General features: G+C 34.6%; 1 protein-coding gene across 1 annotated transcript in view; it reads right to left on the reverse strand.

Annotated features, from left to right (window-relative positions):
- Positions 1-27,977, reverse strand: part of HERC1 (HECT and RLD domain containing E3 ubiquitin protein ligase family member 1) — a gene marked incomplete at both ends in the record, with an annotated part of 154,163 nt that overhangs the window by 114,390 nt on the left and 11,796 nt on the right. Inside the window, 13 exons of the mRNA XM_084240899.1 lie at positions 1,435-1,656; positions 3,857-4,048; positions 5,615-5,747; positions 5,874-6,026; positions 7,489-7,710; positions 8,692-8,817; positions 14,599-14,764; positions 15,422-15,556; positions 16,718-16,889; positions 17,004-17,148; positions 24,097-24,224; positions 25,242-25,385; positions 25,964-26,060. Of these exons, the coding sequence (XP_084097025.1) occupies positions 1,435-1,656; positions 3,857-4,048; positions 5,615-5,747; positions 5,874-6,026; positions 7,489-7,710; positions 8,692-8,817; positions 14,599-14,764; positions 15,422-15,556; positions 16,718-16,889; positions 17,004-17,148; positions 24,097-24,224; positions 25,242-25,385; positions 25,964-26,060 (2,035 nt within the window). The remainder of the gene's footprint in view (positions 1-1,434; positions 1,657-3,856; positions 4,049-5,614; positions 5,748-5,873; positions 6,027-7,488; positions 7,711-8,691; positions 8,818-14,598; positions 14,765-15,421; positions 15,557-16,717; positions 16,890-17,003; positions 17,149-24,096; positions 24,225-25,241; positions 25,386-25,963; positions 26,061-27,977) is intronic.

A 27,977-nucleotide genomic window follows, 5' to 3' on the forward strand; every position in this document is an offset into this window, starting at 1 on the left:
AGTCTAGCATTCATCACCCATGGTCAGACTCATAAATGAAATGATGAATAAATACTCCAATTTGGAAAATGAAGATTTAAAATCTTCAGTAGGTCTTCTCACTCCACTCTTCAACGCTCCAACCCTAAAAGCAGAATCTTCCTCTGATTTTTGTCTTGGTTTCTTTTTTTTTTTTTAATGATTTATTTATTTATGCATACAAGAGCTGGGGTGTAGGCCAGAGGTGCAGGAGGGGGTGAGAGGATTCACCAGAGACAGAGTAAGGAGCAGAACGGGCAGATCTACTGAAATACACTGCTGAGGGGGAGCAGCGGGAGAGTCAGAAGAGGTCTGCTGCGCCATGCGGGTCACCTCCCTGGCTGGGTATGGAACTTGTACAAGGGAGGCCCCTATCTTCCCTCTTGATGGAGACTCTCTTATACTGAGATAGCTCTCAAACGTCCCTTCTTGGACATTCAGTCTCTTTCTCTTATCAGAGAAATAATGCATTTTAGATCTAATAACCATGTAGACTATCTAATCCAGTTTTTCATTCATCAAAATTAGAAGCTCAGGGTGGCAGGGGCCTCTCTGGTGGCACAAGGGGTTAAGTCTCAGCACTATGAAACTAGCCCCAGCCAGGAAGGTGATCCACATGGTGCAGCAGACCTGTCCTGACTCGCCTGCTGTTCCCCTCAGCAGTGTATTTCAGTCAATCTGCCTTTTCTGCTCCCCGCTCTGTCTCTAGTGGGTTTTCTCACCTCCCCACACCTCTGGCCTACACCCCAGTTCTTGTATCCATGAAATAAATCTTAAAAAAAAACAGAGGCTCAGAGAGACCAACAGACCAATACTAAACAAAACAGCCACATCATCTGCTCACAAGCGGAGACACACTCATGTTCAGATAGTCTGAGAGCTAACCTACCAGAAGGTTAACTAGACAAATGGTAGATGAGACAGGAAAGGGAAACCCCCAGGAGTAAATAGGTAGGAAAAAATGAGGAATCATACAAAATAACATCAGTATGAAAACAGAACAAGCTGGGAGAAGGAACCACCATTCATGTCAGAGAAGTGTTTGAAAATTGTGTACTGGTAAATCATTGTACATAATCTTATACAGCTTTACAGACGCTGAAGCAGTTCTATGCCCCCAAACTTCCACACCCTAGAAGACAGGTAATTGTTTCTCATCTTTATAAATTAGACAACTTGACCAAAATGAATGATAAACAATGACAAAGTGGAATTATTTACCTAACAGTGCTCTTTTCACTATACAATGTTGCAAGTTTAAACTGTTTTTCTCTAAGCTATAGTCTAAAATCTCCTGTACAACTAATGTTAGATTTGCTTTCTATCAATTCTCTCTTCAGCAAAACAGAGTAAGAGGACTCTCCAAGGGAGAAACAAACACTAGCATGTATTTTAAATGCAGAGAAGGAACATTACCTAACTGAGGGATGTCCATTTCTACACCATCACTGAAGAGTGGTGTTTTCATCCAATATGCAGTGTCCTGTTCCTCTGGAGACACAGGGGAGCCCTGAAGCATGCCACCAAGACAACGCCCAATAAGGAGAGCAATTGTTCTTTCCAGATCCACAAGCCATACCCAGGACTGGGCTGGCTGAGGTAAAGGCAGTCCAGCAGGATCAACTAGTTCAGGCCCTCCTAGAGACAAAATCATTAATAATCATATCTTTATCTAGTATGTTAAGATTCTCAAGCTTTCTCATTTCTATGGCACTGCAAAAAGATACTGAAGCAAGATAATTTTACAATTAAAACACAAATTATAACATTTTATGTATTTTGTCTACTGGGCTAATTTAAAATAGATTCAAATAAGTTATGCTATCAATTAACAATTTCCTCTGTAACATTATAAATTTTAAGATAAACATTCAAACAGTGCCTGACAAAATTATCCCAAGGGATTCTATTCCTACTTTTCATTACGCAGATCAAATTTTACCATAAGTATTTAAAGCAGCTGATCCCTGCAAAATCAACACAAGAGCTTATCTAGTAAAATGACAGTACTGTCTGATGCCTTAATTCAGAACTGTCTTGTACTAAGATCCAGATCCATGCTTTCCTACTGTATATTTGTTTTTAAAAGTTTTTCACTTAAAAAACAAAACACTTAGCCATAAAGATAGCAACAGCTATCTATGACATCATTAAAGAAAAACAGATCCATAAATCCTAAAATAGTTATTTGAAAAGGCTGATAAACAAACCACTAATAAAATTAATACAGAAAAAAATGGACAATTTTAAAAGTAGGAATAAAGAAGAGGACATAACCACAGATACAGCAGAGATTTTTTTAAACCATGAGTGGAATTTTATGTCAATAAATTTGAAAACCAAAAAATGACACATTCTGGAAAAATAATTTCTAAAATGAATATGAAAAGAAACAAAAAGATGGGAGAAAAAAAAATAACCATTAAATATTAAAGAAAGAAAATAGCCCAAGCCTATCCACAAATAACACCAGGGCAAGATAGTTTTATAAATAAAGTCTTCTAAATCTTCAAGAAGAGATAACTCTTTATCTTACACAAATTATTACAGATAAAAAGTGAAGATTCCAAAGTAATGCCATGGGGCTGGCATAATTGTAGTGGTAAAACAATGCACGGAAAACATGAAATAGAAAAATTTAGGTAAGTATCAGTTATGAACACAGTTGCAGAAATTCAAAATAAAACCTAACTTAACTAATACAAATACAGTGAATGTTCACAAGTTCTGAAATAAGTTTAGTAAAGCAAGTGTTGGGCTGTTGGAAAAGTCATGACATATTTTTTTCTATGTTTTTGTTGCAAAAATGTGTCATGACTTTTCCGGCAGCCCAATATAAACCTGGAATACCTACATAAAAAGTATAATTAACATTCCAATCTAGTTGTAATCTTGACTCTTGACTTTATCTAAATCCAGATGCCACAAAACTATACAGTGTTAAAAGACAGGGTCATCTGTCAAATCCTAATCTTTTCAAGAGAAGAAACCAAGGAAGGCTTTAAGAAGTTATAAGTAACTTGCCCAAATCATACAGCCAATTTACTAACAGAGTCAAGGCTAAAGTCTAGATCTTTTTATGTCTGAGAGTCCAGGATTCTTTCCAATAAAACAAGTGGCCTCATTTAAACTTAAAACGTTAAGATTTCAGTAATGAAACTCCCTTGATAGCCTTAAAATTGACATACTTCAACAGAAAAACACATTGATGTTTGTTCCAGACATATCTTAAGGTATATTCAAAAGAATAGATTATCATCAATATTTTATGAGTGAATTCAACTGCCATGACAAAAATCAGAATGCTACTTCCTATAAAGTATCTATAAAAAAAGATATATGTTCCTAATCTCCATCTCTGACATTCAATTATCTATACATAAAACCAAAATACCAAATATTTTCCTGTAAAACAGAAATTAAAAGAAATATCTTTGTATTTACAAAACAAAGCTTTGTAATCTAATCAAATAATCCACTGATTGTAAAATGTGTCATTATCCTGGCGACTGATTATCCAATGCTTTCTTATCATCCATTATAAGATGTATCTCAATTTCAACCATGTCAAAATTTGAAGGAAAAAAAAACCTGTCATAGAGTCAGCGAAATACATTATTCAAACATGATGACTGTATACACATGACACTTACATATGAGCAACTTTCTTAGTTCTCTGACTCAGTTGCCTCCTTTGTACTTTAAGCTCTTAAATGATAACAACCTTATCTTTCTGACCACATAAAATACCCATGTGTCAGATATAATTCATCTGATGTATCGAAGTGGAACAACTTTTCTCAAAAGCATTACTTACTCTTTTACTATCTCTGCTTACCGTGAAGAGGCCACTGTAACTCTTGATCTTCTAAAAGAGCAGCAGCTGGCAGGAGTCTATTAAGGCAATCAAGAGGTGGCAACAAGTCGAGGAGGTAACTCAATAAAGGTCGAGCCACTGACACAGGTAGTAATAGTAGGGAGTTAACAATCTGGCAGAGCATACTGCCTGCAGCTGAGACGTATATCACATCTATGAAGGGTAAAAAATTCAACATCAATCGTCTCAAACTTAAAAAAAAAAACAAAACCATAAGAAACATATTTTAACCAAGAACTAGATACACTAGATACTCTTTGTTGAACACCTTTTTGGTAGCTAGTACAGTATTAGTATTTACTCTCTTTCAGAAAGTGCTGCCAACAGACACTTGGTGGAAAAGCATACATATCCTCATGCCAATAAATTTTAAAAATTACAGCTGATTCCTTTAAAATGTATTATAAATTTCTCATGCACAAATTTATACTCATTTTAAGATTTACTCAAGAAATATTTATTGAGTATATAAAACATACCAGGCACTATTCTAGAAGAAAGGGTGTACAACCATGAAGAAAGAAGTAAAATTCCTGCCCTCATGGTTTTACAGTCTAGAGGGGTAAGTCTTTTATGTTTTTTAAACCAAATTTACTTTTGTTTCAATATTTCACTGTATTTTGGGACAGGGAAGACCAAGTAGAAATAAGCACCTTTTAGTTGCCTGTGGAACAACAACAACAAAAAAGCAACGGCTTTAAAGTTTCTTAGGTTTTTTTTATTTAGTGGGGGACCTTCAGAGATAACATGGTTTTGGACATGGTTACAACCATGTCCAAACATACCTCTTAATCTTTCAGGCCCAATCAATTTTTTTTAAAGATTTATTTATTTATACAAGAACCATGGTACAGGCCAGATGTGAGGGAAGGTGAGAGGATCCACCAGAGACAGAGCAGGAAACAGAACAGGCAGACTGACTGAAATACACTGCTGTGGGGAGCAGTGGGCAAGACAGGAGAGGTCTGCCACGCCATGTGGGTTGCACAGGGGATCGAACCAGTACTGTAGAGGCTGTGGACAGTTCCACAGCGCTGCGCTCAACTGCCTGTGCCACCAGGGAGGCCCGGGCCCAATCAATATTAATTGCTTTGAGGAAAGCCAAGAAGAGACATCCATAGGCAACTAGAGAAAGCTTCCCATGCTCAGGAAAGAAGTTCTCAGCTAGATGCAGATCTGGGAGCCAACGTGGTTAAATATGGCACAAGATAAGATCATTCAGAGAGAAAAAAGGATTGAGGACTTAATTCAGAGGAACGTAAACTTACATAAAGGGCATGTCCAAGGAAAAGATGCTCATACAAACTGATTGAAAATGAGTGGTGAAAGAAATAGGAGTAAAAACAGGATTGTGAATTACAAAGTAACCCAGAGAAAAGAAAACATTTCAAGAAGGAGGAACACTGGTAAATGCTGAAGAAAGGTAAAGAAACAGCAGATAAAAATCTTTAATGCTATAAGTTAACCTTTTTGAGTATATATATCATCCAATGCTTTATATTAGGCCTGTGTCATACCAATTAGAATCTTTTCAGATTAATCAGATCAATCACTGGTACCATCGACCCAAACCAAGATCTAAGGGCTCTGTAATACGATGGAGAGTCAAAAATCATTCCTCTTCCACTCAGAAATTTCAGGCCCTTTTAAGGCTTTGGAATGGCTAAAGACTCTTGCTTTACAACCACTAATTAAATTTGAAATCAGTACCAAACACACCTCTTAATTTTTCTCCAACGCTGCCATTCCAAGGACTTTCTTTGAGCAAATTTGCAGAACGTGAATAAATATCTGTGGCATGAGGCAACAAGAGCTGAAGATGTTTATGAAGCAATGCCACACTGCTTGAGTTCTGAAGGAAAAAAGTTCCTATATTACTACTTTGAAAGATTTAAGGTACAAAAATATCATGGCTTACCCAAATATCTGAGTTTCAAGGTACCTGTCAGATCACCATAAAAGGCAAAGAATCACATACCTCACTAATGTTATTGATATGGCAAAATGCCAGAAGCTGTTTCTGCAGGGAACACAGCAGTTCATGAAGATGAGCAGGCTGACTATTCTCCGATGATGATGTTCCAAGTAGAAATTTATCACTATTCTTTTCCAATTCTCCAAAGGCTTGATCCTAAAATGATACATAAATTAAGATTATATTTGAAGAGATTGAAAATGAAAGTAATGTCCTACCACAAATGAGTCTGATTTAAGAATTCATATTCTTTCCTTCCATTATCAATCTTTAAATCTTTGTTATGCCTTTATTAGCTATTAAATAGTAAGATTTATCAAGCAATTTCAATTTTGTTTTTCCATTAAAAGTAACACATGCTTCACCACAGAGACTTTGGAAATAAAAACAGTACAACAACCCAAAGACAACATATTTTAACATTTTAGTGCTACTGCTGTTCAGACCTCCAGGGCAAGTTTTAACAATTTTGTGAATTTTTAAGAACACAATTCTTAGAAATTGAATTTGTCTTTGATTATAAAAGATGGACGTGAATTAAAGATACATGAAAATTAAATACAATTTGTGAGCACAGCCTAGAGAGGAGGAGGAATTGCTATAAAGGACTTTAAGACAATGGTAGAAATTTGAGTATTAGCTGTATCAATGTTTCTGTATCAATGTTAAATTTCCTGAATTCAGTAACTATTTTATTACTGTATAAGAGAATGTTGCTGTTTTTAAGAAATATATACATAATACACGTATAAATGTTTAGGAATAACCAACATGACACCTGCAACTTACAAGTGATTTAGAAGGTGGGTGATTGATAGACAGACAAAGCATATTTGGCTGACAGATACAGAGGATTTCTCTGAATAATCCTTGTAACTCTCATGTAAGTTAAAGAAGTCACAGATTAGTAGAAAGAAAGAATGTGTAGGAAGAAAATATGCCACATGCATTGCTCATAAGAAAATGATGTTTAAGCAAAATGATATGAAAGATCTGAAGGGATTTTAATTTAATACAATGAGGTTATTTAATACAACAAGGTTATTCCAGAGGTAAGATGCTGAGAAGAGACCAGCAACATTACTGCTAATAGTATTATGTTGTGACAGCCTGGGGCTAGAATACATAGAAATGGATAGAAAATAAGAGACTGATCTAAGAAATACCATAAAATAAGAATCAATGACAATTTAAAACAGGGAAAGCTATAGTGTTCACTGTTTCCTCTATGACTGACTAATCTATTCTGACTCAGTACCAACAACATTGCTCAATTATAAGGTTTTATCTGGTGAGGTTAACAGCTTCTCCATTATTCTCTTACAAAACATTGTTCCCTTTTTTTACTCTGTCTATTCTTGTACATTAACTTCAGAAAAATTTGGTTAAATTCTAAAACAAATCTCTTTGGAATTATTAATTAAAAGTCATTTGGTACCTACAATATTCAGAAGATCTGACATGTTTTCCCCCTTTGCAAGAGAGAAGTCAGGAGTTTTATTATTTTGAAAGTGTTTCAATGTCAAAATACCTTGACCTGAAGCAATCCCTACCCCCAACACAGACTCAAAAAAAAAACCAATCTTTATTATTTTTTTTACTACAAAGAGCAACTTACTGTATAAAATCCTAAATTTCTTAAGAGTGTCTTCATCAAAATTTCAGCCAGATGAGTGTCTGGATGGCAGCTCTGTGTGCCATAAGGTTGATCTGTCAGGCTTCCATAGCCAGTACACACAGAAGAGAGGTCAGCAGCATCAGAAGGTGAGCTATAGCCAAGTAAGGAGGCTACATGGGTATGGTCTTGCAAACTTGTCAGAATGATATCTAGTTGCATTCTCTAAAAAAAAGTATTTCCATTGGTGAAATAGGAACAAATAAACAGTCAGCTTAAAATACACTGAAAAAGGAAAAAAGGAATCTGGGCTGGGGGAGTGGAACTATACCAATGATGCTGACTAATGCACTTCATATCTTGATGAACAATAACCATTTAGGAGTATGTAATTAAAAGAAAAGCTATGCCATAGTACCATTTGGGAAACTGTGTTTTATTCCATCCTGTACCATAATACCCCAAAGCTCTAAATTAAAATGGCATTATCTACATAATTCTTTCAGCACTGTAAGAGTAGGAGGAAATACTAAGAGATAAATTATACAACACATTTTTCTACAGAAATATCTGGCAGCTATTTATTTTAATGCTTAAACTATAACACTTGAAATCTAACTAATGCAAAATACTCCTTGGAAAGCATCTATGAATCTTAACATTGCCAGTAAGTACAATGCCACTAAGTACTACTTTTCCCTCAAATCTGTACTCTATAATTGATTCTTCTACTTGGTTGCACAAACTGTACTTATCTTAAATAAGATACTAAAAATGAAAAGAATAATCATACTCATATAATCAAATACTTTTTCATAAGTCGTTTCCTTTTATTTTTTGACACAAACAATTTCAAAGTTCCGCGAATGGAACCAATAGTAGCAGAGCCCTGTGATTCCAAATGAGCACACTACAAATAAACAAGAAGATCACTAGTTTCACAGTGTCACACTGGAAAAAATAATCATAATTAAACAATTAGTACCAAATCATGTAATAAATTATCACCTTCTTCACCCTCATTAGAACTCTGGATTCTCCAGCAGAAAGCATTAAATACTGGGAGTGACCAACCCATTATTAGATATATTCCAACAATGGCAATCGATTAGCTTTACTTCCTTCTCAGTCTATTTCTATATTTGTCTGTGTATGAGAGAGAGAGAGACTGATTACTGGTTTACTCAGATACCATGAAAAGCTCACCTGTCCTTTAGATAAGCTTTCCCATCTATCAGGTCCTTGGGGTAAAAGAGAATGAAGTAATTCCATCCGTTCTCGTAATGGAGGTAACAGCATAGTTGCTCCCACTGAAAGAGTTTCAATTACCACCTAATATCAAAAAAAAAAAAAGTGGATTTATGGACCTAGCTCTTGTCTTTTATTTTTTTTAACATTTTTTTTTTTTAAATAGAGGCATGTTTTATTTATTTATTCATCTGTTTGTTTTGTTTATACATGCACTGGGTACAGTCAGAAGCGCGGGAGGGTGAGAGGATTCACCAGAGCCAGAGCGGGGAGCAGAGCAGGCAGAAGGACTGAAGTACACTGCTGAGGGGAGCAGTGGGCGGCAGGAGAGGTCTGCGCGCCATGTGGGACCCTCCTCCGGTGGCTGGGGAGCAGCCGGGGATCGAACCGGCGCTGCAGAGGCTGCTGGCAGCTTCGCAACCCAGCGCTCAACCGCTGCGCCACCGGGGAGGCCCCTAGCTCTTGTCTTTTAAAAAGAGACATTTGAAAAAAAAAATGTCTATTTCAGCACCATCGAAGTCTAAAGAAGATAGCATGTGAAAAAAGAAAGCATCCAAGTCCTTCTTTAGTTATCTTTAAGACTGAATACACATTTTGGACTTGCCACTAAAAGTTAATCAACACACAACAAATATTTAGTGTTGGGTCTATAGCATTGGGCCTGTTCAAAATATTATGGACCAAGACAGACAAAACTTCTGCTTTCATGAGCATACAGTCTAGTGCTCACACTGAGCAAGTATAAATGTGAAAAGAGTCACACAGGGAAAATAGAAGTGCAAACTTAAGCAAGCACAAACACACAAAAAGGCAATTAACATGCCCTATAAGCTCTGAAAGATTTTCCCAAAGATTAGGCATTTGGCTTAAAAATTTTAAATGAGCAGAACTTAAGGTAGACAAAGGTCCAGGCATTGGAAACGGCACAATTGATATCTACATTACCTTAGGTCTCATTTTCTGGGGTTCAGTCCCTTTATTAGTAAAATGAGGAGTCGGACTAGATAAACTCTATCAGTGTTTTCTACTTCTAATACTCAATTTTTCTATAAGTTAATGTTTCTATTTTTAATGATCACTGAGAAATGCAAATACTTAAGAATTAATAATACTTCCTTCAAATATATTGCCACAGTCAACATAATTACAAGTTGAAAGAATCTTTAATGACTTTTTCAGATTGCTATAATCAAACTAAAACTATGGTAATTCAACAGCAGTTAAGGAATGAACAACAGCAATTAAAGATTGAAGGCTGAATGTATATATACCCTTCCTAAACCCCCATCTAGCAGGATAGTGGGGAAAAGGAAACTATAAAAGGACACACAAAATGAGAAAGGAGAGAACAGCATGAACATTTTAGAACCAGAAAGCAAAAAACGGGTGGTGCAATGGGTTAAACACAGTACTATGAAGCTATCAGCAGCCTCTGCATCACGAGTTCGATCCCCGGGCAGGAGCTACCCACATGGTGCATCAGACCTCTCCTGTCTCACCCGCTGTTCCCCTCAGCAGTGTATTCAGTCAGTCTGCCTGTTCTGTTCCCCACTCTGTCTCTGGTGAATCCTCTCACCCCCCACACCTCTGGCTTGTACCTCAGTTTTGTAAATAAATAAAATTAAAAAAAAAATTTAAAAGAAAGGAAAAAACAAGGGTAACTAGCTAATAAGACCTAATACGGCTACATCTTAAGTCAAAATGGGGAAAGCCAAAGGAATATTTGATTTATACTGCAGGATTCCTGAAAGGCTTGGGTAACTCTGCACGAGAGTACAAAGGAGGTGCTCTAAACAGGAGGACTGGTTGAAACTAGTTAAGATAACAAACACAGTTGAAGTTAGGAATACCAAACTGAAAATAAGGGGATTTAAAAAGAAAATGTCTATTCTTGAATGTTAAGACTCCCAAGTTCTTTCTCTCCTCCAGAAGACTGTTACCCAGATCTATACTCTCTAGCAGATTAGAAGAGCTGTCCTTTGGTAAATTCAACTGGCCCAAGACAAAAGACCTTAAGGAGCAGACATCAACATCTACCCCCTTACCCCAAATTACTCTGGTCACATCAGTGTAAAGGAAAATTGATAAACCTCATCAATGTGCACAAGACATTTGACCAGCCTTTTAATGTCACACTATTAAACATGATTTGGCTGCCAACGCTCATTAGAAATTTGAGGAACACATTGATTATGAAAGACAGGACTAAAACTAACACAAAATCTAATTAAAAAAAGAATTACGCAAGGAGAAAAAAAAAACCTTAAGAACAAAAACAAGTATCTTGAAAAAGACAGGATAAGAAATCAAAACAAGAGGATACCTTAAAAAAAAAAAAAACTCAGATTAAGAAGAATTCTTATAAATTATGAATAGGAAATTTCAATATACTACCTAAATTATATAATCATATAAACAATCAGAAAATCAATGGAATTTTAAAAAGATCATTAAAGAGAAATAAAAGTTAAGTTAAATTAAATATCAATTAAAATATAAAATTAAAATTAATTTTAATTTTAAAGAAAATTAAGAGGACGGTCAAGAAGTTCTAGTATTCCAGTAGTAAGGAGTTACAGAGAGAGAGAAAACACAGAAAATAATGAAATGAAGAGGAAATCAACAATACACTTCAAGATAATTTCTTAAAACTGAAAGCTAGAAGTTTCCAAATTAAAAGGGTCTACGCAAGTATCTACAATAGATAAAAGTCAGACCCATATTAGTTCTTACCATTTTGAAATGTGAGAACACAAAGTAGACTTACTACAGAATCCAGACCAAGAAAAACTTCCACAAAAAGAAAGTTTGAAAAGCATTAATTTTTTTTTTAGAAATAACACTGAAACTGGAAGAAAATGATTTCATCAATCTTATGAGAAAATTATTTCCAATTTAGGATTCTATGCTTCAACTATTCATTAAAATTTTCAAGTCACAAAGTTTTTAAATATGCATATTTTCTCAAAGATATCTATATCCTCTTTCAGAAGCTATTATGAATGTAGAAATCTAGCAGATATCATGTTAACCAAGTGATCAAAGTAAAAATCACCAGTATAAAGACACATCAATATCATGAACCAAATGACACAATGTACTGAGGCTACATTATCATTTCTGTGGTAATCTTGCCAAAAATACATAACCTCAATCTAATCATGAGAAAAATAACAGATATTTTCAGTAAAATAACCAGTAATCATGAAGTGTCCAGATCATGGGAAAAAAAAAAAGACTGAGCATTTGTTAGAGTATAGGCGTTTAAGGAGAAATAACAATTAAGTGTATATACTAAATAGGATTCTGTTAAAGAAATTAACATGGAGATTATCGGAAAACTGATAAAATTTCTAATAAAGTGTTTAGCTAAATTATCAATAGTAAGTCAATGTTAATTTCTTAATTTGGAAAACTGTATTGTAATTAACATAGATATTAGCATTGGGGAAGCTGGGTGAGAAATACATGAAAACTTTATTATTATTAAACTTTTCTTAGCAATTAGTCCAAAATAAAATCTCAACAAAGAAATTCAGTGGGGATGGGGGAGTCCAAGGAAAATAGTTGAAAAGTACACAAAAAACAGCAGCAACAATAATTCCTGCAAAAAGATAAACTACTAGGTTCAGGGTTAAGAAAGAGAAACAGAAATGGCCCTATACACATATTGGGAGAAACCATCTCTCAAGGATTCTCCTGAGATAGAAGGGGTGCCAAGGAGACTCAAGGAATAAAAAACCAATACTAACAAAATTTTTTTAAATTTACTTCTCCTTATTTCATTACAGCATTTTTTCAATCTTTTAAAAATATTACACTACCTCATTTCTGATATATATTAAACTCTCAAAGTTTCTATTCACTTTCAGGTTAATATTCCTTCTACCTATATTCCAGGTTTATGTCTCTCTAATTGAAAAATCACTCTATCTTTTTTGCTTTGAATTTATATATAACTCACATATCAAAAATTCATCTTTTTAAAGTATAAAATTCAGTAGTTTTTAGTATATTCAGAGTGGTGTAATCATCACTACTAACAATTTTTAGAATGTTTTCATTACCCCAAAAAGAAGCTGGGCCCATCTGCAGTCATTTCCCATCTCTCCCCATCCCAAATTACCTAGTCTACTTTCAATATCTATGAATTTGCCTACTCTTCACATTTCTTATGTTTTTTCATATAACATGTGACGCATATAACATTGTGTCTGACTTTTTTCATTTAGTTTAGTATTTTCAAGATTCAGTCCTTTTTATGGCTAAATAATATTACATTGTTTGGACATCCATGTTTTGGTCATACATTCATCAACAGACAGGCATTTGTATGTTTCTTCTTTTTAGCTACCATGACCAATACTGCTATAAACATTCATGTACGAGTATGTGAACATTTGTTTTCAATTCTCTGGACACAGAATTGCAGCATTATGTTTAGCTACTTAAGGAACTGCCTATTTTTTCCAAGCAGCTATACTATCTTACATCCCCACCAACAATGCATGAGGGTTCCAATTTCTCTACATCCTCAACAAAACTTGGTATTGTCAGTCCTTTTGATTATAGTCATTTAGTGGGTATAAAGCAAGTACCTCACTGTGGTTTTGAGTTGCATTTTCCTAATGACTAATGTTGAGTATTGTTTCATGTGCTTATTGTACATATTTGTATCTTCTTCAGAAAGATGTCTATTCAGATTCTTGGCCTATTTTCTTAATTGTGTTGTCATTTTTACTGTTGAGTTGCAAGAATTTTTTATATAATTTCATGGATTCCAGAAACTAGAATTTTATCAGACAAATGAGTTACAAATACTTTCCCCATTCTGTACACTGAATTTTCATTTTATTGATAAGGCCCTTTGAAGCACGTTTTCAATTTTGATAAAGTCCAATTTAGGACTTTTTTTCTTTGGTTGCTCGTACTTTGAGCATATTATCTAAGGAATCATTGCCTAGTCCTAGGTCATAAAGATGACAGATGAGTGGATGAGCAAAATGTGGCATATCCATACAATAGAAGATTATTCAGCCTTAAGAATAAAGGAGGGCCTCCCCTGGTGGCGTAGCAGTTGAGCGCTGGGCTGCTAGGCTGCCCACAGCCTCTGCAGCGCCGGTTCATTCCCCGGCCGCTGGCAAGGGGCCCACCAAAAAAAAAAAAAAAGAATAAAGGAACTTCTGCCATATGGTATAAAACATGGATGAACCTTGGGATATTACATTAAGTGAAATTAAGTCCATCACAAAAAGAAAAAGTGTGAGTCCACATATACGACAAACTTAGAATGTCAAAATCATAGACACATAAAGTAGGAAGAAAGGTAGTTGCTAGGGTTTGATAGGAAGGGAGACTAGGAAGTTACTGTTAATGGATACAGAGTTTCTATTTTATAAGATGAGAATGCTGTGGTGATGGGTAGTGGTGACAGTAGTACAACATTATGAATGTATTTAATATTCAATATGCACACTTAAAAATAGTTAAGATAGTAAATGTTATTTTTATTTTACCACAATAAAAAATAAAACTGGGTCTTTACCCTCAAAAATCCATCTTCTGATGGAAAAGGGAGACATGTTTAAGAATAGACTATAATACAGTTTGATGCAACAAAAACATGTACAAGAGGATTCTAACCTGGTAGCAGGACAGGAATCAAAAGTTTTCTCAGAGATGATATCTGACCTTTCTTTGTCTTAAAGAATGAGTTAACCAAAATCAGTTTATTTTCACCAAGAAAACAGAAGTAAGGGAAAGAATATCCAACTGAAGTTTTCTAATATATGGTTAAGTTTATGAGTTATCATCTCAGGGAAAGATGTGGTTTAACGTACAAACTCTAGAGTCCTATACTCTTACCTCCTGGATTTCATCTGGGACAGTTGAGTCCATCAGTCTGAAGAGCAAATTCCGAAGAGGTCCTGCCTGTCTCCCAAGAATGCTGGTAGCTACCCCTCCAGCAAGTGCAAGAGCAAGGTGATTTGAAAGCAGCTTCAGGCACAGCTTGAGGAAACTGTGATGTTCCCTGAAACCAAATAAGCCATTGCAAATTTTTGAAACGTAAAAACATGTGCTATTCAGTTGGGGTAACATTTTTTTCTCTTTAAGAATTTTATCAAATTGGGCCTCCCTGGTGGCCTAGGGGTTAAGTCTCAGCACTATCACTGCTAGAACCTGAGTTCCATCCCCAATCAGGGAGCTAATCCACATATGGCACAACAGATCTCTCCTGTCTCACCTGCTGCTCCCCTTAGCAATCTATTTCAGTAAATCCACCTGCTCTGCTCCCCATTCTGTCTCTGGTGATTCTTCTCACCCCCACACCTCTGGCCTAAACCCCAGTTCTCAATGCAAAAAATAAAGAAATTCTTTATTTTTTAATAAAGAAATCTTTAAAAAGAAAAGAAAAAGAACAACTGTAGGTGAAGTGTCTTTTTTAAAAAATAGAACTTTATTAAATTATGACTAACAGTAATTTGCAAAATTAAATTCATGTAAGTATGTATAACATTCCTAAAGGTTATTATTACAAGTACCAAAGTTTAGCTCTTTTTTCTTATTTTAAAGAATTTCATATAACTGGGAGAAGGGCAATTGAGCAAGAAAGAATAGTAAATCAAAACTCAAAACAAGTAATCAATATATATGTGCACACTAACAAATACATATACATATAACATACCTTGATGAAGGGAAAGGGAGTGGAGGAATCTCACTATTTATTTTGTCACAGTATCTCTCAAGAAAAGAACGCAGATGTGAGAAGGTACTCTCTTCAAGATCAACACAATAAGGTCGATGCCATGCAACAACTTGTCTAGAAAGAAGTATAAGAAAATTTTGAAACAGCTGTAACAGTAATTATTCACATATTATAAAAACTAAAAACTAATAAATCAATAAAATTTTATTTTACAACATTTTTAATTACTAAAGCTGAAAGATTTCAACAAGATACACTGAAGACTCCCTTGATTATGAAGTTGATAAACTCTTCATTTTAGCAATTGAGAAAAAGTAAGAATTTGACATCCCTAGGGTTGTTTAGGAAGAAAACACAAAACTACCATGTATTTTGGAATGATTGAATATTTCATCACCAGAAGGCTGAGGTATATGATCAACTAAAGACCCTTCTGTTTCTAAGGGTCTATAAAATGTATACTTCATATAGAGAAAACTATTCTGACTCTACAGAGTGATATACCAAAATCTATTAAAAGAAAAACTCTTGAAATCTCTTATGAAGATTTTCAAGATCTTCATATCATGATAAATTTCAAATTTAATACTAATATCAAAATATTTATATTCAATTTATTATATTTTGGTTTTGTTTTGAAGGGTAGTTATCTATAAAAATATATTTGAGTGGTTAAAATGTTATGATAACATTTTAAAGTGGTTAAAATGTTATGATAACATTGGAATCAAAAGTCCAGAATGCATCCTAAATTGTACATGAGTCCACATGCATCTGAAAATATCTAAAACAATCCCAAAATTTCTTAAAATTCAATTTCCTAATAATGGCTAAAAATCACCTACCTGATTATATAAAAAGATATCACTTAAGGGAAAAGTCAAATTTCTATTTAAAAAATCACTTATTTTATGTGAAAGTATTGTTTTCAATCAAAATGAAGCCAAAATATTAACCTATAAATCAATAGCTTTGATTTTGATTATTTTAACTAAACTTCTTCTTGATATGTAGACATTAAGTTCTTAGCATCTGGAGACAGAAAAGGAATTCAATATATTTAGAAGACATTTCAATTAAGAAAATATCTTAAATACAGGACTCAACTTCTTGGTTATAAAACATAACTAAGCTCAACATCCAAATTGAAAAGAAATCTAGATGTCATGTATGACAGTAAATAATCAATACTAGAAACTGATTGAGGATGGCATTTTATTGGTGTTTCTGCTGATAATAAAATGTAAGAATTTTCTAATGTGGGCACTTTCTTACCTGTCCCTGGGAAGAGCAGTCCATGCGAGACTATGTGATGTACCAGCTGAGATCTGCTGAATAGCTATGCCATCTAAGCCACTCACTTTCTTTGGTTTAGTGATAGGACCTGTGGAATTTCCTTGGCCGCACTGCCCCATTGAGTTGTTGCCCCAGGCATACACTTCATTATCTAAAAATAAACATAAAAAAACAAAAGAAATGCCAAATTTAAATGTAATATACTTATGGAACATAACAGTTAATACTGATTTTTGATGTTGTTTTTTTAAACAAATGACCTTACCATGAGAAAGAGCCAAACAATGACTATCTCCAATAGAAATATCAACTATTCTTGTGGCAGCCAGTTCTTCAATAAGCTTCGGTCTCAATGCAGTAGCTTCTGAAGAACCACAACCCAGACAAGCTCCACAGCCCCAAGCATAGACCTAAAACAAACAGAAATATACTAGACATAATATCCCAAGATTTTAGGTAGACAATATAACTTGCTTAGGAATAATATCATCTATTAAAAAAGAGTGTGGTTTGCTACTCAATAATTACTTTCATTGTAAAATACAATTTACTTTTTGATCATTTTAAAGATCTGCACAGTGATCAGTTTTGTGGTTTTGAAATATTCATTTTGGGCCCCCCTTGTGGCACAAGGGGTTAAGTTGCAGCACTATGAAGCTATCTGCAGCCACTACAGTATGAGTCAGATCCCCAGCCAGGGAGATGACCCACATGGTGCAGCAGACCTCTCCTTGTCTCGCCCCCTGCTCCCCTCAGTAGTGTATTTCAGTCAATTTGCCTGTTCTGCTTTCCACTGTCTCTGGTAAATCCTCTCACCCTCGCACACCTCTGGCCTACACCCCAGAGGTGTATTTATACATACATATTTATTTATACATAAATAAATCTTTAAAAAAAAAAAAGAAATATTCCTTTCACATGTAGACAAGTGGCTGAACTGAAAGAAAAATAACCAGTTTTAGAAAAAAAATGGAAGATTATTCTGAGAGATTCTGCCAAATTACTAATGAGCTATCTTTATGTTATCAACAAATATTGTTGAATAACCAAAGTGTGATCATAAAAAATGTATTACATAGTATATTCTGATGTCTGGGTATCATACTTACATTCTTTTTTGTCAGAATTGCTCTGGCTACTCCGGGCCTTTTGCAATTCCATATAAAGTTCAGTAATGCTTGCTCTATTTCTTTATAAAGAGTACATTGAAATATTAATAGAGAGTACACTGACTGTATATTACTTTGGGTAAAGTGGCTTTTTAAACAACATAAATTCTTTTAAATCATGAGTTAGGAACGTCTTTCAATTTCTTTGTGTCTTCTATTTCTTTTAACAGTGTCTTACAGTTTTCATTGTAGAGATTTTTTTACATTCTTTGTTAAGTTTATTTCTAAGTATTTAACTCTCTATGATATGGTTATAAATAAGATTGTTTTCTGGACTTTTTTTCCTTCTAGTTTATTTCCATAGAGAAACACAACAGATTTTTGTATTTTGATTTTGCAGCCTGCCCCTTTACTATAATGGTTTGTTCCTAAAGTAATAGCAATCAAAATAGTATGGTATTAGAACAAAAATAGACACAGTGACCAATGGAATAGAATTGAAAGTCAGAAACAGAACCACAATCACATGGTTTTATTTAATTAAATATTTAATTTACATAAAAGAAAACACTTTGCAACAATGGATTTAGTCATGTCTTTGGGGGGTTGACTCCAATGTCACTAAAAAGTTTCTGCATACTGTGGAAGAACCTATCATAAAAACAAAAAGCCACCTTACTGAATCAAAGAAAATATTTGCCCATCATACATCTGACAAGGTGATACTATCCAGATATACAAAGAACTCAGACAACTCAATAACAACAAATTCCATTAAAAAAAAGAGAGAGAGACCAGGAAAAACACTAATTATAATAAAGTAAAAATCAAAATAAATAAGCAACTATTAACCAGAAACACGGGGGGGGGGGGAAATTAGGGTCAAAATGGGGGGAGGGGTGTTTGGAATTATATGGGGAATATAACCAAGATGAAAATGCATACATTGTGCAAAAATGAAAAATAATGTAAAATATATATAAAATAAAATAAATGCAAAAAAAGGGGGAGGGCAGAGTAGCTAAACAGACACTCCAAGGAAGACACATAGATGGCCAACTGGCAACAAATGGTTATCATTTTTTTATCAGGGACATGCAAACCATAAGCATAATGTAAGAACAGCCATATTAAAAAGACCATAAGCAACAAGTGTTGGTAAGGGTATGGAAAAAAAGGAATCCTCTAACACTGGTTGGTGGGACTGTAGACTGGTCCAGTCCCTATGGAAACAGTTTGGAGGTTTCTCAAAATATTAAAAACGGATATATAATATGAACATGCAATTTACTTCTAAGTATCTACCTGAAGGATACAAAACCACTAATTCAAAGGTGTAAATGCTCTCCTGTGCTCACAGTAGCAATATTTACAATAGCCAAGTTACGGAAACAACCTAAATGCCCGATGAGAGATGAATGGATTAAGAAGACGTGTGAGAGATATATATATCCTCACAATGGAATACTACTCAGCTAAAACAAGAGATGACATCTTGCCACTTGGAACAACATGGATGGAACTGGAGGGGATTATGCTAAGCAAAAAAAGTCAGAAGGATAAAGACAAAATGTCACTCATGTGAAATTCAAACAAAACAGCTGACAGACAAAACTAAATCAAAACAAACTCTAGAATCTTATTGCAGAACTGAAGGAACCAGAGGAGAATAAAAAAAGGGGGTGCGATGGACTATCACAGAGAATTTTGGGTGTTCTGGCGCGGGGGTATAATGTAGCAATATGCACCTATACCCCATAGTTACAGCAGTAAAAATGTAATTCAATTTCAAAAAATTGAAAATCAAATGAATAACTTAAATCATAAAACTAATGCATATGATTTACTTAAAAACTATCTCACCTCATTGTTATAACAATTTTAATTATCACTTACAAAGAGAGTCATGTGAAGCAGTAGTCAAGATAGTTCTCTTTGGACATCTTTATTTTTTGACTAATTATCAAAATAACTACTGAGTGACTTAAGATGCTTGGGAGAAAAGTGAGGTAAGAAGATTAAAAAAAAAAAAAAAAAAGAATGACTTTTATTAAAATGGCCATCCTACCAAAAGCAATATACAGATTCAGTGCTATTCCAATCAAAATTTCAATGTCATTCTTCAAAGAAATAGAACAATTATTGATGAAATTCATATGGAATCACAAAAAACCCTGAATAGCCAAAGCTCTCCTGAAAAAAAAAGAAGGGAATGGAGGCATCACACTCCCAGACTTCAAACTATACTACAAAGCCATAATCATCAAAACTGCATGGTACTGGAACAAGAACAGACATACAGACCAATGGAATCGAATATAAAATCCAGAAGTAAACCCACAGATTTGTGGTCAACTAATCTTTGACAAAGGAGCAAGGACTATGCATTGGAGCAAAGAAAATTTGTTCAATAAATGGTGCTGAGAAAACTGGGTCACTACATGCAAAAGAATGAAGCTTGACCACTACCTCACACCATACACAAAAATCAACTCAAAATGGATTAAAGAACTAGACATAAGACCTGAAACCATAAAATACATAGAAGAAAATATAGGCGAAACACTACATGATATGCACATCAAAGACATCTTTACAGACACATCACCCAAAGCAGTGATAGTGAAGGCAAAGATAAACAGCTGGGACTACATCAAATCAAAGAGCTTCTGCACAGCAAAAGAGACAAAAACAAAGAGAAACCCCACCAACTGGGAGAATATTTTTGCACACAACACTAATGATAAAGGATTGATCAAAAAATCTGCAAAGAGCTGATGAGACTCAACAACAACAAAGAAAATAATCCAGTCAAAAAATGGGCAGAAGAGCTAAAAAGAAACTTCTCTCAAGAGGAAATGCAAATGGCCAACAGGCATATGAGAAAATGTTCAACATCACTTGTAATCAGGGAAATGCAAATCAAAACTACCATGAGATACCACCTTACACCAGTGAGAATGGCACATATTAAAAAAACTAGCAACAACAAGTGTTGGCGAGGGTGTGGAGAAAAAGGAACTCTCCTGCACTGTTGGTGGGAGTGCAAACTGGTCCAACCACTATGGAGAGCTGTGTGGAGATTTCTGGACCTACTAAACATAGAGCTTCCATATGATCCAGCAATTCCACTCCTAAGTATTACCCAAAGGACACAGAAACATCAATTCCAAAGAACACCTGTACCCCTATGTTTATAGCAGCTCTATTTACAATAGCTAAGCTTGGGAAACAGCCCAAATGCCCAAAAATAGATGACTGGATCAAGAAGATGTGGTACATATATACCATGGAATATTACTCAGCATTCAAAAAAGATAAACACATGCAATTTGCAGCAACATGGATGGCGCTGGAAGGGATCATGCTTAGCGAAATAAGCCAGAAAGAAAAAGAAAAATACCAGATGGTCTCACTCATAGCAGGAATCTAGAAAACTTAAATTAGGGACCAGGAAAATGAATAACTATAAGAAAGTGAAAATCAAAATTGCTGCACCCCCCCCTGCAGTGACCTTCAGGGCTAATGGCTGTTGCCATGGTCCCTGAGGTCCGGCGTGGGCAAGGAACCATGCGCGCAGGGGGAGAACAGCAAACTCCCTAAGATGCAGAGAAGCCGAATGCCTGCCAAGAGATAACGACCACCAGAAGCCGCCACAAAGATGGTTAAAAGAAATGCTGACCACCTGGAACCTTATCTCGCTTTCTCAAGGCCCACAAACTTTATTCTGCTACAACTGTCTTTCTAAAATCTTTCCTTTTTCTGGTCATTGATTGCTAATTAAAAAACATACATAATTTAATAATTAGGCTAATGCAAATGAAACATTACTAAACACTGTGTTATAATAGAATTGTTGGTTTAATAATCTTTCTATTATGTGCTTAACCTTAGTACCTTTGATATTAACTGCATTATAATATAAATTTACCTATGACAATTAATTATGAGTAAACATAAGTAATTAATAGTAGTAGTAGTTAGTACAAAAATATAGAAAGAGTTAATAACCTGTCCAATTAGGAATAAGGCTAGGTCCAGGTGTAACTTCGGACATAAATCACTGCCCTGTCAATTAAGCTAAGCCTATGAGCAAACTGATCTCTTTGATGTTCACTGTTCCTATGCCTTTAGAAAAAACATATATATACTGACCACTAACTTAATAAAAGCGCACTCAGATTTACACTCTCTCTTGAAGTGTGTCTGTTTGTCATTTCTTTAGCCGAATCCCTGACCACCCTGCGCAGTCTCTCAACCCTAAGACGGCCTCATCGTCTACTGCTGTGCTGGTCCGCGGCACAAAATCAACAAAAAACTATGAACCAGAGACACCTGTTGGGGGGCGGGAGGGGAGGGATGGGGGTCGGAATGGGGGGGTTGCAATTGTATGGGGAATATAAAAATAAAATTTATTATTTAAAAAAAAAAAAAGAAATTGCATGTATGCCTAAAAAAAAAAAAAAAAGAATGACTGTCAATTTAGCAATTCCAAATCAAAACAATCAGCAAATTTGATTTTTTTTTCCTTTACTGTTTTGTATTATCATTATAGACTTTTATCTTTACACTGTCAAATTTGGAATATTTTGGTCTTGCAATTATTTCAGAAAAATTGAGAGATTAAACCTCTTAAATAAAAAATAAAGAGCAAATATTGATACTAGTTGCTAGAGAACTTACTTAAGTACAGAATGCAACCAATTCCAGTAAGGTCAAGGCATATTTTAGGAGGGGTTAGGTACTAAAGACAAATAAGGTTAAAAATATATATACAGTCATTATCATTGAAAATCTCTTAAATCACTCAGTACAATATAGTACTGTCACTCAAATTAAGACCCATATAGCCAAAATTTGTTCCTGCAGTGTTCCTTTGGTTGAGCACCAGATAAAGATATGCTTGGCTTGCACTGAAGGGCCATATTGTATAAAAATACAGATTATATTTTCAAACATAAGACTCACACTTAATATGGTTGGAAGACAGCAGTACAGAGGCCTGAAATGGACTGAGTAAAAAGCAAATGTTGATCTTCATTTCATGCCCAGCAAACACAGTGGTAAAAAAAAAATATTCTTACCCTTTAAAAGTATTTCTCTTTCACGTTATTTTTTTTTTAGTATATATATTTGATTTCACATAACTTAGTATATTCATTCTACAGCTACTCTATAGCAGCAAATAATTTACAAGCTCCTTTGGAATTCACTGTAATTTAGTATTATTATTAGTGATTAATAGTTTCAATTTATAGAAACTTTTAAGTCAAATCCTTAGCTTATATGATCATTTATAATCAAAGCAAAGAATTTATTATTCCTCTACTAGAAAAGAAACACATGATTCTTAAGGAAGATCTGAGATTATCTTGAGACTATACATCAAATAAGTGAGTATCTTCTGACTTCAATTCATGGATTCTTACCACAAGGCTTACAGTGAGAAAGCTGTAAATAAGAAGTTTTTAATTTTAAGGCAGCAACCAGCACTGTAACAACTCACTAATGTCATGAAATACAAGGTAAATGCTTGAGTTATTTTTTTAAGGATGCAAGGCAATCCAATCTCAAAAAAAATTAAATTATATGCTAATTTCAGTTTTGCTGCTCATCTGCCTTGTAATTAAATCAGGGAGAGGAGAGGTCAGTTAACTTTTTCGCTATCATTGCTGATGGATGCAAAGGGGAAATTACTGTCCAGTCTAACACCAGGACACTCTCCATCATCAACAAACAGAAGCAAGTCAAAATATAAATGTAGAAGGTCAAATTTATAAAAGGATTGCAAAGTTCTAACTATTCTAACCCTCTTTCTCAGAAACAGCTAAGCCTCTCAGATTATTTTCCTAAGAAGTACTCTCTATCCTCTCTTATCATCTTCTTGGTATCTTAGCTCATATTATATTGATACAGTAAAATCTATTCTTGCTTTCTCCTATTATTCATAATCTTTAGAAAAAGGTTTGAGAGGTACGGAATGCTAAGAGATTTTATAAGATCATCTTAATATGAAGAACAGGGTAAGGGGAGTTGGGGGTTGATGAGGACAAAAGGTTTATCTGGATCATATAAAACCTGGTTCCTCCTCAGATACTCTACTTTTTCAAAAAGGGGAAAATATTTCATTTCAGTAGACTGCCTTTAAAATGAATCTTTTATATTAAAAATTGAAATGTAATTATTATTTTTTAGTCATGTAATCCTCTGAAATACTTGAAGCCTTTTATGCTCATCCCTTATTCTTACCTGCCCTGTTGAGGTCAAAGCAAGTGAAGATTGGCTCCCAGCACACACCTTCCGAATGAACATTCCTTGTAAAGCTTCAATAACTTTAGGTTTATACACTCTGTTGGTGTCACCATGCCCAAGTTTGCCTATAAAAACAAACAAATTCAAATTAAACAATTCATTTGTCTTAAAGAATTTCTATTCTTTTTCTAAGTTATTTAACTTCATAAATATTTCTAATTTTTCCATCATTAAGCTAACAGATGTGGTAAGTTCTGTTTCTGATAGCATAGGATACTAACAATGTGCCTTCTGTATCTTAATTTCAAACAATTAAACCACTTTGAGAGATATGAAAAATTTTTCTTTTTCCTCTTTATCGGTCATATTTCTAACATCAAATTTGCTGGTATGTTACACAAGTCCTCCAAGAATACAAGTGTATATATAGAGATAGATCTACATATAAATTTTTAAAAAGATTTAGTTCATTAAATAGAAAATGTGGCAAATCACTAAAGCAAAACAAATGGTCAACAACAAATAAATTCAACTTCACTAAGAATTAAGGAAATACAAATCAAATACCACCATTTTCGCTACTGAATTATTTTTAAAATTAGCTTAATCTTTCTACCTACTGTTGTGAGAAAGGAAAGTGAGCAGTCTCACGCTGATGGTCAATGACTACAGTAGGTAAAGATCTAGTCATTCACTACATTGTTTTCAATACTAAAAAAAAAAAAAACTATGTATCACTAGATACTCAACAATAATAAACTGGCTTATAAATTGTGCTGCCATCATAAAACTTTGAGTCATTCCAAAGAAAAATGCAGTCATGTTTGTTGGCATAAAAGATATTCATAAGATCTTGTTAGATAAAAACAAACAAGTTATGAAATAATATCTATGATATACATAGATCTGCTTTGGTTTTTTAAAAGACATCTACATAGAAATCTACAAACATATTTGCATTGAGTGTCTATATGTTTAGATGTCTGTCTACCAAAGTTTCAACGGATAGCAACATTTGCACAAACAGCTCATTTAATTTTTTAAATTTCATCTATATTTGAGTTTTTCTACAAATAGGCATGTATAACTGAAAAACGTCGAAGAAAAAAAAGCAAATTTTCAATAAATAATTTATTACATACCATTGTCTCCTCCTCCAAAAGACCACACAGTTCTTCCATCTTTAGATAAAGCAATTGTATGTGAGCTGCCACAAGAAACCTCCCCTACATTGCTAATGTCTTTTACTAATGTTGGAATGTTACGACTATTGCTATCACCGTGACCTTGAATAAAATACAGACAACAACAAAAAACAACAAGTTAGCTCTTTTTCTTTAAGGTATTGCGTCATAAGTGAAATAAACATTGCAAGTTAAAGTAGAATTGAGATATTTTTAAAGTGCAATTAAATATGAAAAATAGAAACATTTTTAATATTTTCTCAACCAGATCTAGGCTAGTCCCAAACAGAGACACCCAGTCCCATTAATTAACGATTAAAACATTCTATTTATGCTCCTCTCATAGTACTTATCTAATGTTATCAAACGTTGTGCTCAAGTCACCTTGTTTTTGCTACCCACTAGATTATATTCCTCAGGATGATGATGGCATCTTTCTTTCTCTGAAATCCTTTACTGCATACTTGTAACAGGCACTCAATAAATACTTGCCAGATTTAATTACACCTTAAATATCAGCATTAGAAACTGGGTATTCTCTATAAAATTATCTTCCTCTGAGCTTAAAACTAAACAAAATAAATGATATTCTTGGTCTATTAAATCTAGTCTCACTCCTTCCCAGTAACAATCATTTCTATTTTTCTCTGAGAATAAATTCAATATTTAAAAAAGCTTACCTAATCTTCCAAAGTCTCCTTCACCCCATGTGTATAATTCACCATCTTCTGTAACAGCAGCACTATGTCTGTATCCAGCCGACACACAAACAACTACCTACATTACACACAAAGTGTATTTGATGAACATCAAGATGCTAAAACACACAGTTCATATTTGATTCTATACACACAAACTACAGAGATCCTGATATTCACAATTCATCCAGGAATTGCTAGGCTTAGTTGTGGAGGTTGTGCTTTGCTCTAGAGTGCCTGGCAAAAGTGTCAGTTAAGTACTGAAATACAGCCTATGCTCTATGCCAAGCTATGAACAGTGGTTTCCATCCTTTTCTTAATTCACCAAAAACACTGTAAAACTAGCAGATTCCCTGAATGTATCAATCTAAACACCTGGCAAGAATACTACATCATCAATCAAATCTTTACTCAACGATTTGGAAGGGGCTAAACATTCATGAAACAAACACAATTTTTAAATATAATGTAGGGCCTCCCCAGTGGCGCAGCGGTTGAGCGCTGGGTTGCGAAGCTGCCCGCTGCCTCTGCGGCGCCGGTTCGATCCCCGGCTGCTCCCCGGCCACAGGAGGAGGGTCCCACATGGCGCGCAGACCTCTCCAGCCGCCCGCTGCTCCCCTCAGCAGTGTACTTCGGTCCTTCTGCCTGCTCTGCTCCCCGCTCTGGCTCTGGTGAATTCTCCCACCCTTCCGTGCTTCTGACTGTACCCAGTGTTTGTATAAATCAATCAATCAATCAATCTTGTATAAAATAAATAAATATTAAAAAAATAAAATAAATAAATAAAATATAATGTAACTTAAAACTCCTACAATGGCTTATCAAGAAAAACTCATTACATAACTCTCAAAAGACATTAACTATTCCTAATACAGAAAAATCTAAGCAGTACATAACTTTATCATATTAAACTCCTGGCAGTATAGCTTTAATCTCAAGTAGCTATACAATTGATGAGCAGAATCAGGGGAATAACAGTATACGGCAACATAATTTGGGGATCACCCACACTTTTAAAACTGATCAAAATCACTGACCACTGAAATAGGTACAGAAAAAATATCTATACTAAAACTCCACATATTCTAATCTCCAAAACTTAGAACATATTCTAGAAAATTCAAATTTTAGATTCAATTGAAAATACTCAACATCTCATACATTCTAGATATTCTGTTAACTTATGAAATTTCTGTTAATTATTAATTTACTTTTTGGGACTTTTTTCTGCATAACATTGACACTAAGTTATTTTTAAATTGGTAATGTTTTCATTACAAAGTGGGACATTAAAAGGAATAAAAGAAAATTAAAAATAGTTAGGGTTAAAAAAGAAAAAAGGTACTAGAAAGACTAGGAAAATACAACTTTAAATAGTATTTATCTGAAGTTCCTTAGAGCCCCATATCCAACATCTCATCAAACAGCCCCAGCTGTTGTCCAGTGGGATGTTCCAAGTCTCCCTACTTTGTTTTGGGGTTGCTGTCTAAGTTAAAATACTGAAAGCTGCAGTAAAATAAAATTCATTTGTAAGCCATGAAGAAAAAGTGCTCCATTTTGTAACTCTAGTATAAAATAATTTTTTTAATTAAAATAAGAAAACTTTCATGGAGAATGGAGGAACCCATATCATTGCATATAAGTTCATTGAAATATCCTCATTTCTTGAAGGAAAAATAATACAGAAATAAAAAGACCTACATTCAGTTCCCAATGCTGCTAGTTATTTGTGTGTGACCTTTACTTAACCACCTAAATATTCATTTAGGTTTCTGTTAAAATACTACCTCCTTCTATAACTTAGATGAAAATGCATACATAGGGCCTCCCTGGTGGCGCAAGGGGTTAAGACGCAACCTATGAAGCTGTCCACAGCCTCCGCAGCATGATTTTCATCCCCCAGCCAGTCAGGGAGCAAGCCACATGGCCCAGCAGACCTCTCCTGATTCGCCCGCTACTTCCCTGAGCAGTGTACTTCCGTCAATCTGCCTGTTCT

The sequence above is a fragment of the Talpa europaea genome (genome assembly GCF_964194135.1).
Source record: "Talpa europaea genome assembly, chromosome: 8".
In the NCBI taxonomy this organism is placed as follows: domain Eukaryota; kingdom Metazoa; phylum Chordata; class Mammalia; order Eulipotyphla; family Talpidae; genus Talpa; species Talpa europaea.